The sequence below is a fragment of the Caenorhabditis remanei genome, chromosome V, assembly GCF_010183535.1.
Source record: "Caenorhabditis remanei strain PX506 chromosome V, whole genome shotgun sequence".
Taxonomy (NCBI): Eukaryota; Metazoa; Nematoda; class Chromadorea; order Rhabditida; family Rhabditidae; genus Caenorhabditis; species Caenorhabditis remanei.
Window position 1 is genome coordinate 9,193,047 of NC_071332.1, and position 11,759 is coordinate 9,204,805.

Consider the following 11,759-nt stretch of genomic DNA (forward strand, 5'->3'; position numbering starts at 1 on the left):
AAGGATAATCTCAAAATCCGAACAAACTACATATCTTCACTTTTTGCCAATCTGACTTCAGAATCAGAAGTTCTTAAATATCAAAGAAACATTCTATGACATTTAAAGATATAACAAAAACACAAGGAAGCAGGTATAAGTGACAAGTGCTCTTCTTTCAATAAATAAATTTACAATTTACAAAGCAATTTATTACACGTGTTTCAGACGGACTTCCTGATTGTTGAGGGATGAGAAGTAAACGTCAAAAAAACACTAAAATCTTGAATTTTGAGATAATAGCGAGAAGCAAGAAAATAGGAATTCACAGGTTCTTATCAAAAATCAAGAGAAAAACAGAGACAAAGAATGATGTTCAGAATAGAATGAGGGTTGACGTTATTCTACAAATTTTCTTGCGCACGGAATCTCCCGGTAATTCGATATCTATTCTCTTTCAAAGAGCACATTGGTTCAGTTCCAAACTGCACATATTTCAGAAACCACGTGGCCAACACGTTGCCGGTCACACCAATGTCGTCTACTTCATCTGCTTGATCAAACAGAGAATCTCATTTGCATGCCCTCTAACCTTTAATCCACATTGCAAACAGCTACTTCTGTTTTTCAGTTTTTCATTTTCGTCACCATTTTTTCTCTTCCTTCTTTTCCTTTTCCACAACGAGCGACGATGAGTATTTTGTTTCGTGTGGGAGAAGTAAAAAGAGAAGTCGCCTGATTCATGATGCTAAGCTTCTCTCTGAATTTTATGTTTATTTTCTAATTGTGTCTGCTAAAGTCTCAATTTGACGAGGAGCGGCAAGAACAAAGATCTCAAAATAATGGAATGTTTTGATTTCCGGAGGGTCGGGAACGACGGGGGAAGTAGAATCAAAAGTGGTGGTCTAGAAGAAAAAGAAAAGCCGACAGCTGAGTGAACACGTGTTTATACCATTTGGAAACGAGTGAGTATTACTGTATGATGTTTGTTAATTCAGAATTCTGAGAAATCTTGAAAAATAAAGATAAAAGACGTCACAACGCCTACCGAGTGAAAAGTATCACCTCGAAACTAGACGAAGTCAGAAATAAGGAAATGTATATTTTGATGACAAAACAGAAGTCACTGGAGCATTCTCTCGAAACCTAATGAGCCAACATGCATCACGTCAAATTCTAGACAAACTTTTCGACAGAACTCTCTTTGTTTTTGAGGGAACAGTTATGATTTCTGACATTAGAGATAAACTCAATTTTCGTGAAGACGTGGTGATAGGAAAACAGTCAAAGATCAGGGAGGATCTTCTCAATTCATAACATAACTCCTAATTACTTGGTAGAATAAAAACAAGGAAAAGAAGAAGAGAAGATTCTCGTGGAAGTGAAATCTAATAAGGGACAATTTAGAAAATGAAAGAGAGAGAGTTTGATCTTTCGGTTTATAATCTTCTAAAAATATGGGATAGTGTGGGAAGTCGCGGGCGGATGAAAAGAGGAGTTCGGAAACGAAAATCATGAATGAGTATGGCAAGGATTAAAATAAATAGAACTAGTAAGGTTATTTGTTCTCGTATCCTGATTTTCAGAAGATAAACTCCTCCTCATCCAACTAAAATCCAATCGTCTTACAGAGAATGTTTCATGACCTCATCTTACTACTGACGTACGAGAAACTTGACGTGTTCCAGGTCTTCAAACCAACAAAACAGAATGAATTATTCTATTCTGTCGTCCAGAGAAACGGTGGTTTTTGACTAGTGATTTGTGCTCCTACAAAAAATGAACTGGGAATGAGAAGAAGAAGAAAGTGAAGTTGTAAAAAGAGGGAGAGATGCAGAAGTTAGTACAAATTTGTGCACATCAAATTGGCTTGATTGACACTTACGAAAGAATCACAATCCTTGAAGAAATCAGGCTAATTGTGCTTTGAAACTTGGGAGAAAGTCTCAAACTAATCGCTGAAAACTTTCAAAAGAATGTCTGAAGAATCCTTAAATCTGGATCCCTTGTCTGAATTGAATCCAAACTTTAACTATCAGTAATATTCCGTAATCCAATAAACTGACTCTCAATTATTTCAGTTACAATCTTGAATATCCATTGTGATCTTCCTTGTATTTTGATGTTTATTTCAGAAATTTTCGGATCTGAACCTGCCTCGTCAGATAATACTTTCCCCCTATTTCCACTCTGTATGCACCTCCATCGACTACAATAACTCTGAACTTTGAGTTCCTTATTCTTCTTCTGTCTGTTTCGAAATACATTGAAGTCGTAATTGAACATCTGGCCGCCATGACTCTCTATGTCAAGTGGTACAGGCACCAAAATGGGCGGAGAGTTGGTACAGAACATATGCCCGAACAGGAGCGGTCCATATTTTCATTCATTCAGTTTCTTTTTTTACAACATGGAGTGTGAAGATATGTATTGTGATGTTTCTGATGTTTCTGATAAAAGGACTGCTCGAAGAACGTAAGATATTTGTTACTACATTCAATATAATCCTTAGTTTTTAATCCTTTTAGTGGATCCATTATTGGCAACTTTAAACAGTCTCGTAAGTAATTTCATCTTTCTTTTTTCCAGCTACCAAACTCATCTGCACCATGAAAAAAAGGGATTCATTGAGAAGCTCACGGAACTTCTATTGCCGACAAAAATGAGAGACGCCGAGGTGCGAGCCCAATTGCGGTAAGCATTTAGAAAACATCTAGAAACCGTCAAATGTTTATTTTATAGTTCGATTTGTGACATCTTCGAAAAAAAGTTTCCTGACAAGATCATTCAAGAAAATGGATGTCTATTCCGTAGAACAGTGGAGTACGGACAAGTACGGAAATCGGTTTGGGCTACTTGCAATCCAGATAAGAATTTCGAACTATTCCAAGAGAGAATCAAGCAAGACGGTGTGAAAAGTGAAGTTGTTGATTTGACAGGGGATTGGGAGAATTGTCGAATCAAGTCAGAACCCGCTGAAGAAGAAGGAGAAGAGGTCTACATGGATTCAGGAATGGAATTCGATATTCCATTAGTGAACACATTGCCGCATCAGAACGTTGGTTTGAACATGAAAAAAAGATTGAAGACATAAGAAATAATTTCAGTTGGTCGCCCACCTTCCTCAACCCGTTTACTATCCTCAACCCGTACCTGCTATAAATGAGCTCTCCCCAGTCCATTTGGGATTTGATATTCCATCATTGAACACATTTCCGCAACATAACGTTAGTTAGAACAAGAAAAATAGTGAATACATATAAAGTAATTTCAGTTGGTCGTCCACCGTCCTCAACCCGTTTACCCACCATATGCTCCAAATGTGTTCTACCCAGTTCATCCACATCCACAACTAGGGACTGATTTTGAGCATTTCTTTGCTCAAAACTCAAACGAACCACAATTTGATCAGTTCTCTCCACTAAACTCGCGCAACTCCGGATTGAATCCAGAATATAATCCAGTTCCTTCAGTCCCAACAGAGCACACAGCTCTGAATAATCCAATTCGAATTGACGCTCCGGTCGATTATCATACCTTCGCTCCACTCAATTTTCAAGATGCTTCTTCGAATTGGGTTCTTATGGCAAGTCCACCGGGTCAGCCACTTCCGAGAGAAGAACTTCTTACTGGCTTCGAGTCACCAGACATTTTGTAAGTTACCATAGAAATTCTAGAGTTCCAGACGGTAATTTCCAGACGACTTCTATAAATTTGAAAACAACTTCTACCTTTGTAATCAGTAATTGTAATTTTCAATTCGAAATGATCCTTTATTCAAACCTGTTTAATAATTAGTAGGTCAATCAGAGATAATAAAACAAGTGTATTTAATTTTTAACAATGAATGAATACTTTGATGACATCAGCCTTCTGAGTTCTCTTGAATGCTTCCAGAGTCTCTTCTAATTTGTAATGAGCACGAGTCAACCCGGACAGATCCAACTTTCCAGAACTGAGAAGTTCGATGGCAGTTGGGTAGCTGCAATTGGATGTAGAAATTTGCGAATTAAAGAGTTTTCGCTTAATTTAAATAACTATGATAAATGACTGACCAGTTGACATATCTGAAAATTCCTCGAATGTCGACTTCTCTAGTAGCTGACTCAATAATTGGAATCTCCACTCTATCAGCTCCTAAGCCAACAAGAACGATGATTCCGCCTGATTTCGTTGTCTGCAAGTTCTTTTTCATATTTCCTATTATCTTCTTTGTTATCTCCCCACCGTTATCGCTGTTTCAATACTCGGCTGCGCACCGGTACATTCGATGCAAACTTGTGGCTGCTGCCCATCCAATGCATTGATGATTTCTTCTTTTACTGCATCCAGCGACTTTCCTCTGCAAAATCAAGGTCAATTTTTAATGCCGAACTAGTCGCCTCATTGGCTCTGTGGCATGTATAGTAAACAGAAGGACGCTGGTTCGATTCCAGCATGAGACACCGAAACCTTCTGTCATTTACACTTGTTTCGTACCTCACATTGATTGTCGCATCCGCTCCGAGCTTCTTGGCAAGTGCAAGTCTGCCATCATCAAGATCAGTTATTATAACTTTTCCCGCTCCAACAGCTTTTGCAGTCAGAAGGTTCAGAACACCGATTGGTCCAGCTCCAAGCACCAAAACCCTGTGTCCCATTTGAACATTTCCACGGCGACAAGAATGAATAGCAACAGATAACGGCTCAATGAGAGCTCCATCTTCAAATGAGAGATTGTCTGGGAGTCTGAAAATTCATATAATGATAATATTGTTTTCTATTTTTAAAAACAAACTTGAAACAAAAATCAGCATCATGTACCACATATCTTGAGAGAGTTCCGTGCACTGGAGGGGTTGCGAAAAATCGCATTTCAGGGCAGAGGTTGTATCTTCCAGTCTTACAATGCTCACAAAGTTTGCATGGTAGCCCAGGTTCCATTGCGATTCTGTCTCCTACTTTCAGATGTTTCACCTCACTTCCAACTTCGGAGACAACTCCAGACGTTTCATGACCTACTATCTGGAAAAAAAGAGGTAGAATTTGAAACATAAACAAACAAATACCATTGGTTCTTTCACAACGAAAGGTCCGATGGCTCCATGAGTCCAATAATGAACATCACTTCCACAGATACCAACAGTATGAACTCTGACTAGAACTTGTTTTGGCCCTGGTTTTGGAATTGGAACTTGTTCCAAACGGAGGTCATCAACTGCATAGAGAACAGCTGACAAATTATCTTCAGCCATTTTCAAGTTTCTGAATTAAAATAAGAAGTGATTTCAGTTTGAATTTATCCAAAAATACAAGGAAAACGGTCAAGAATAGGAATGCAAGAACACAATAAATGTTCTATTTATCTGCTTATCTTGTGAATGTTGTTGAGATGTTGATAAGAGAAAATTGACACTGAAGATGATAGAACACCACGTGTTTCAAGGAAGAGAGTGTGAGATCTTCAGAGATTTAGATGAAGAGAGATGGGTTCAAATTGATTATTGACTTCTGGACTTGGAAGATATGAGGTTGCAATGTTTCTGGGTTGAAGATAATCTGAATAGATAAGTTGTGCACCTTTGAAAAAAAACGGGAAAACGAAAGGTCTTGTTATGTTAGCCAGGATTAAATTCTGAAATTACTGAAAAATTCACACATGAGAAGATTGTTAGATTTTACAAACGTATAGTATATCTGAAAAGTGTAGAAGCGTGATCCCGAAATATTTTGGTTTGAAAATTGCAGCAAGATAGGATTCATATGTCCGGGAAAAAAATGGAAGGAGAACCTCGAAACTTCCTAATATTCATGATAACTTCAAACTCCGATTTCACGAAGACGTACACCTTTTTTCCAAGGATTCTAATCAATGGCACATCAACTCTCATCTTCAATCTAAAATTCTCAATTATGTAGTTCCCCAATCCAAAACTATATATTTTTGTTCTCTCTAGTTTGATCTCTGATCGTCAATTTCACTCGAGAATGTAGTTCAAATGTACCTTGGCAAACAAGGAAGGAGCAAGCCTCGACTACATTTGTTTTGTGCATTTTAATAAATCTCTGACTGGCTTCAATTTCACAAAGAATTTTGAATTATCAGCTCAAATTTTCTCGGTTTACTCCACGCCTTCACAGATTTGTTTTTCAGAATTGACAATTCATGTCAGGGATCAAAAATGATTCTGACTTGACCTATTCCTCTGGGTATAATTTCAATCAAACATGTAGTAGTATCCCCTCATTATTATCTTAACTACGTGAAAGACAACATTCATTTTTTGTTCTCCAATTGTGTGATCTAAATCAATAATACAAGAGACGCAGACACTACAACCACACTCTTTTCTGTTCTCTGCACCATCTTCCTGCGCTACGAAACATGCTACAAACTACAGCCTAGTCGTCTGCCATACACTATTTCTCTTCTTTGTAGTCCTTTCTCTCAACACCAACCAATACATTTCTCGCCACAAACACCTTTGCTCGTTTCCGTTCTGACTTTCAATTTCGTATATTTCACACTCGACCTGAAAAATATTGAATCAATATCAATTCTCTGCTGAATTTCAGATATACTGAAAATGTCAATTCCACGAGAAGAGCAAAAGGTGGAGACATTCCATAATGTGGTAATAGGAATTGGTGATATCGGAGGAATTGGTTCACTCGATGCTCACAAAATTGAGCCAGCGACTCCGCCAACCGTAGTCAGCCCCGCTATTCCAACCCGTTTGAAATATGAAAAACCGAATTGTGCAGTCTGTAATGAAGTTGGAGATGGATTGCACTTTGGAGCAGAAGCATGTCGGTGAGTATTTCATTATGGAAAAATCTTTTTCGAAAGGAAAACAATATTTTCTAGACCTAAACCACTTACAATTTAAATAAGAAATAGGATTTGAAGTATTATTATGACTGTAATTTATTTATTTATTTATTGAATACGCACGCGAGGTACGTGGAAATTAAGAGTTGAGAGTTCAATATGTCCGTGTCCGTTATCCTTTTAAACGTGAACTTCCTTCATTTACTGTATTTCCTTTTCTTATTTCTTGCTTTAAAAGAAGTTTCGAAAGTAAGCCAAATTGTTTCTATATCCTTTTGTAATTCACTTCGGTTGTATCAGTGACTCCATGCCCTTCATCACGAATCAAAATAAATAAAATAAAATAAGAAGCAAAGACCATACTCGATAACCAAATGAAACCCACAAGATTGGCGGCTGCATTATTCCTCGACTACGAAACACGAACTTGTACTTTAATTCTCGGAACTTTAGCCAATGTCGATCTTTCGCTTTCTTCATCTTTCTTCTATATAACTTCCTAGCCTTCCTTTGACTCATCATCTTACGTTTCCTAGCAATTTGAAGTTCCTCTTGCACCATCTTCCATTTTTTCTTCTGTGATCTAATACGACGTTTGATCTCCTGCCTTTCTTTCCTAACAGCTCTTCTAGCAGCTCTTCTGTCGGATTCCCATCGCTCTCTGAACTCCGCTGCCAAGATAGCTGCCAGCTCACGGAAACACCCACTTTCTTTTAAATCTTGAACGATATCCATCGAATCCATGTTGACGATTCCTATTCTCTTTTTAACTTGATTCCCTCTTGCCGACCAATCATCGATGAAAAAAAATAGGGAATGATAGGGAATGATAATTGTAAAATGAATTTCACTCTGGAATATGATTATTCAATTTTCTGGAAAACAAAAATGAATCATTCAATTTTCAGAGCCTGCACTGCATTTTTCCGCCGAAGTGTGGCACTGAACAAAAAATACGAATGTCGAGCAGGCGGAAATTGTGAAGTTGCTTCGAGTAGGTTTTATATTTTGCATTCAATTGATCTTTTTTTCAAGCTTTCAGACATTCGTTGCATATGTCGTTCGTGTCGGTTTGACAAGTGCATCAACGTTGGAATGAATCCAGAATGTGTGCAAAACCGTCGTGACACACTTGACTCTGGAAAAGACGAACCGATGGCAAAGTCTCCAAGACTTTCTGATATCATAATGAAACCAATCGCCCAATTCAACAGTCCACAGATGTCTCAATTATCAACTCCTTCTACTTCTCTCCTGGATTTCTCAGTTTTCAAAGATCCATCGACCAGTAATTTCTCTGCATTTTCCCCTGCTTCTCTACCGGGACTCAGTTCTTCTCCATCTCTAGAAACAATGCCTCTTCTGGAGAGAATGAGAATTAACTATGAGAAAATGGAGAATGCAAGAAGTGTGATTCATCGTCGTGAAGGGGAGAATATATTCCAGCAAAAAGTTCCGAGACCTATAAATTTCCGACAAGCAACCGAGTGCACGACGAAAGAAGTTTCACTTGTTGCTGATTGGGTTGAATGGTGTTTCGATGACTTTGGATCATTGCCAGTCAATCAGAAGACTATTTTGTTTCAGAACTTTTTCATTTACTTCTGTATGCTGGAAAGAGCATTCATGACAGTTAAAAGTGGTATGTTTGAGTATAATCTCTTTCTGGTTCATCTGTCAAACTTTTTTGGTTTTCAGGGAAAGATGGAATTTGTGTGATGGCTTCAAAAGACTACATTGACTACAATAATCTGGAAGGATTCTTCGAAGGATGTGGTAGTGGAACAAGCGGAACTCCGGCAGATATTGCAAAGTAAGTTGTTTTTAATTTGTCTGAAATCGACTAACGTGTTGAACTTCAGACTTTGCAGACTTATTCGACCGTCGTTCGATCTTCAGAAGAGAAGTCTCATTAACTTGATGCGAATAGAGAATGTGGATAACTACGAGTTCTTCGCACTCTGTGTTATGCTTTTCTGGGATTTCGGATTAGAAGGACAGTCGGATGCATGTAATGAAGTCGGACGAAGAGTAAAGCATCGAGTCACAAGAGAAATGACTTTTTACTTGAGAAATGTGAAGAAACACGAAGAACCACTGTATCGGATGGCTAGTGTTGTATCGATTCTCCCGTCTCTCCAGGTATGTTTTATAAGGGACTGTTCTTTGGATTGTGTAAACGAAAATTGGAACCCAATAGATTTAGATGAGCCTCTCTGTGGTTCAGAATTTACTATTCCGTCCTATACTTTCTAGGGAGAGATGTAGTTAAATTTAGTTGTCATAAGTTATTTCACGTTTCATATTTTCAGCGAGCCGTCCGTCGTTTCCAAGAAGACATCGAAATGGCAAGTATCTTCAACATCTACGCCCTCCCAGCCAATTTCTATAACATTGTAAACGGAAAGTTCACGTGATTTCCTTCCGTTTCTTGATCCGTTTGACCTCATTTTTTTTTAAATTTGATAAGGTTTTTGAATTTTGTGTGATTTTATTTTTTCTTCAAAATATTTTCCTGTGATATATTCGGTGATCTTTTTTTTGTATACTGATCTCTTCCATGCAATAGGTGCTGACCGGAATTTTAATTTAATGAAATCTGTTTTGAACTTGTTCCTTAAAAAAATCTTCTTATTATTTAGAACATGGAAAAACTTCTTTTATCAAGAGGTTCCATTAGTCACGTTGTCTACATGTCAGAGACTACACGCATAGCCTCTCTAACTGTCTTCTTCTTGTTAGTATTACAAACTGCCGACTTTCTCGATTCATTGTCTTTCTTCTCTGAGTTTCCTACAATTTATTGATTTCTCGTCAGTTCCGATACAGTTATGAATCCTTCAAGTTCCCAAAGTCCTAATGATTTCCATCTGCGAAGGAAGACAGAAAAAAAGAACTGTTCGATTTGTGATGACATCGGAGATGGGTGTCATTTCGGGGCGGAAGCTTGCAGGTTTGTTTGTTTTTTAAATATTAAATATCTATTTTGGTCTGAGCGACACGTTTTAGAGCATGTGCAGCATTTTTTCGAAGAACTGTTGCCTTGGGAAAAGAATACGAGTGCCGACAACAAGGATACTGTACCGTCAATTCAAGTGAGTTATAAATGCAACTGTTGAGTCTGTGAGAAGTTCATTAGTCAAATAAAATTCTCTCGAAAAATTTCATATATTTTCAGTTGTCCGTTCAATTTGCAAATCTTGTCGTCTGAAAAAATGTTTGGAAGTTGGAATGAAATCAAGTTGTGTTCAACCAAAGCGAGACAAGAAGAAAGAAGAAGAGCAGATAAACCATTTTGAATTTTCATATCCCAATGAATCAGGCCCTTCAACCTCTGAAATGCCATCGATTCCATCTCTTGATTCGATGCCGATTTTTGCGAGAATGAAAGAATGTTACGAGAAGTTGGAAAACTCTCGAAATGTGGTTCATCGAATCGAAGGAGATAACATATTTGAGAAGAAAACTCCGAGAGCATTGAATTTTCGGGTAACATTGGAGATGTCATCGAAAGAGGTTTCTCTTGTTGCTGATTGGATTGAATGGTGTTTTGAGGAGTTCAGACATCTGCCAACGGAGCAGAAGAATCTACTCTTTCTCAACTTTGTTCCCCTTTTTATTATTTTGGAACGGGCTTATCTAACAAGCAAATATGGTAAGTATAGTTTTAGTGTATAAATATCTAACTTCCTGAAAACAGGTGAGAAAAATCAGTTGATTCTACCATCAAGAGACTACGTCCAAACTGACAAACTCGAAGAATTTTTCACGGATACTGAACTGGGAATTTGCGGTAAAAAGCTGGCAACGTAGGTTTGTGGAGATCCAAACAGGAACACGTTCAGTTTTTCAGACTCTTCGAACCATCGGTTCAGCTGAATGAAACTTTTCACGAGTTGCTAAGAGCTGAAAGAGTGGAACTTTACGACTTCTTTGCTCTTACAGTATCTTTGTTTTGGGATCATGGTTTGGTTGGACAAACGGAGGAATGCAGTAACATTGCCAGAAAAATGAAGTTAGATATAGTCAAAGAATATACTTATTACCTAAAACACTTCAAAGGAGAAGAGGATCCAATTGGCCAGATGGCTCTGAAAATCTCAATTTTAACAGCTCTACAGGTGGGTTTTAGTATCATTCCATTGTGAAAACATGAAAGAAAATTGCAGAGAGTGTCACATCGATTTCGAGAAGATATGTCATTGGCTCATATTTTTGATGTTTATACAATTCCATCTAATGTATCTACTGTTTTGTTTGGAAAAATCTCTTAGAAACGGACAAAATTTTGATAGAATTTTTCATGAACAGTCTTTTTTTCAGAAATGTTTTGTCAGTAGTGTTCCAGAGCAATGAGAGAAAAGATAATTAATTGTATAATTTTACAGAAACTTTTTTACGTTAGCATCAGTGTTTAAAAATTAATACATTTTTCGAATTCCAACGTGTCACCACGACATCCTGCACATTTAAAACCACAAAACTCCCCAAACTGAATCTATATTTTCCACCAAAATGCTCAGAGAAGAAGCCAAAGGTAATGTAAGTTATTTATACTTTCAATTATTCAAGACAAGTAACATTTTAGGAACACTTTGCTCTAATCTTTGCTGCATTCTCTATCGGCCTCATTGTTCTCATCTTTGCACTTCGTGGACAAAGAAAACGGATTTATGAAGAGAATATGTTCAAGCAACGTGTACTTCTCAGTCAGATGTTTGATATGTATATGATGTGAGTGAGAAATAATTTCAATGCTGAAATTAATATTTTTCTTCCAGAAGAACGGAAACCATTCGAATTCGCAAGGAACAACTCGATGCTCATCGTCAGGTTTTGAATTCTGGGAAGATTGAGGACAAGTGAAAGAAATCAAAAACATTTATTATTAAAATACTCTTTTATCATCTAAAAATTGTGACCAATATCGAAATATGAAATGAATATGAACAATGACCAGTGTACATAT

At 37.4% G+C, this 11,759-nt stretch overlaps 5 protein-coding genes across 5 annotated transcripts; 4 read left to right on the plus strand and 1 right to left on the minus strand.

Annotated features, from left to right (window-relative positions):
- Nucleotides 1-2,389: 2,389 nt before the first annotated feature.
- On the plus strand, nt 2,390-3,637 carry GCK72_018423 (uncharacterized protein; the record flags this gene model as incomplete). Its single annotated transcript, XM_053732547.1, has 5 exons — nt 2,390-2,454; nt 2,569-2,673; nt 2,722-3,037; nt 3,087-3,206; nt 3,254-3,637. 5 exons carry the CDS (start codon nt 2,390-2,392, stop codon nt 3,635-3,637), a joined length of 990 nt encoding a protein of 329 aa, XP_053581460.1.
- A 179-nt stretch (nt 3,638-3,816) lies between these two features.
- On the minus strand, nt 3,817-5,213 carry GCK72_018424 (uncharacterized protein; the record flags this gene model as incomplete). The annotated part of the gene is made up of 6 exons (XM_003114114.2): nt 3,817-3,961; nt 4,035-4,156; nt 4,207-4,321; nt 4,459-4,707; nt 4,757-4,983; nt 5,028-5,213. The coding sequence occupies 6 exons, from the start codon at nt 5,211-5,213 to the stop codon at nt 3,817-3,819; spliced, it is 1,044 nt and encodes a 347-aa protein (XP_003114162.2).
- A 1,332-nt stretch (nt 5,214-6,545) lies between these two features.
- Nucleotides 6,546-9,207, plus strand: GCK72_018425 (uncharacterized protein; the record flags this gene model as incomplete). Its single annotated transcript, XM_003114280.2, has 6 exons — nt 6,546-6,772; nt 7,699-7,784; nt 7,833-8,432; nt 8,489-8,603; nt 8,653-8,932; nt 9,103-9,207. The coding sequence occupies 6 exons, from the start codon at nt 6,546-6,548 to the stop codon at nt 9,205-9,207; spliced, it is 1,413 nt and encodes a 470-aa protein (XP_003114328.2).
- A 414-nt stretch (nt 9,208-9,621) lies between these two features.
- On the plus strand, nt 9,622-11,064 carry GCK72_018426 (uncharacterized protein; the record flags this gene model as incomplete). Its single annotated transcript, XM_003114152.2, has 6 exons — nt 9,622-9,743; nt 9,800-9,885; nt 9,969-10,445; nt 10,491-10,599; nt 10,644-10,911; nt 10,960-11,064. 6 exons carry the CDS (start codon nt 9,622-9,624, stop codon nt 11,062-11,064), a joined length of 1,167 nt encoding a protein of 388 aa, XP_003114200.2.
- A 241-nt stretch (nt 11,065-11,305) lies between these two features.
- Nucleotides 11,306-11,656, plus strand: GCK72_018427 (uncharacterized protein; the record flags this gene model as incomplete). Its single annotated transcript, XM_053732548.1, has 3 exons — nt 11,306-11,332; nt 11,379-11,524; nt 11,572-11,656. 3 exons carry the CDS (start codon nt 11,306-11,308, stop codon nt 11,654-11,656), a joined length of 258 nt encoding a protein of 85 aa, XP_053581461.1.
- Between the last annotated feature and the right edge of the window lie 103 nt (nt 11,657-11,759).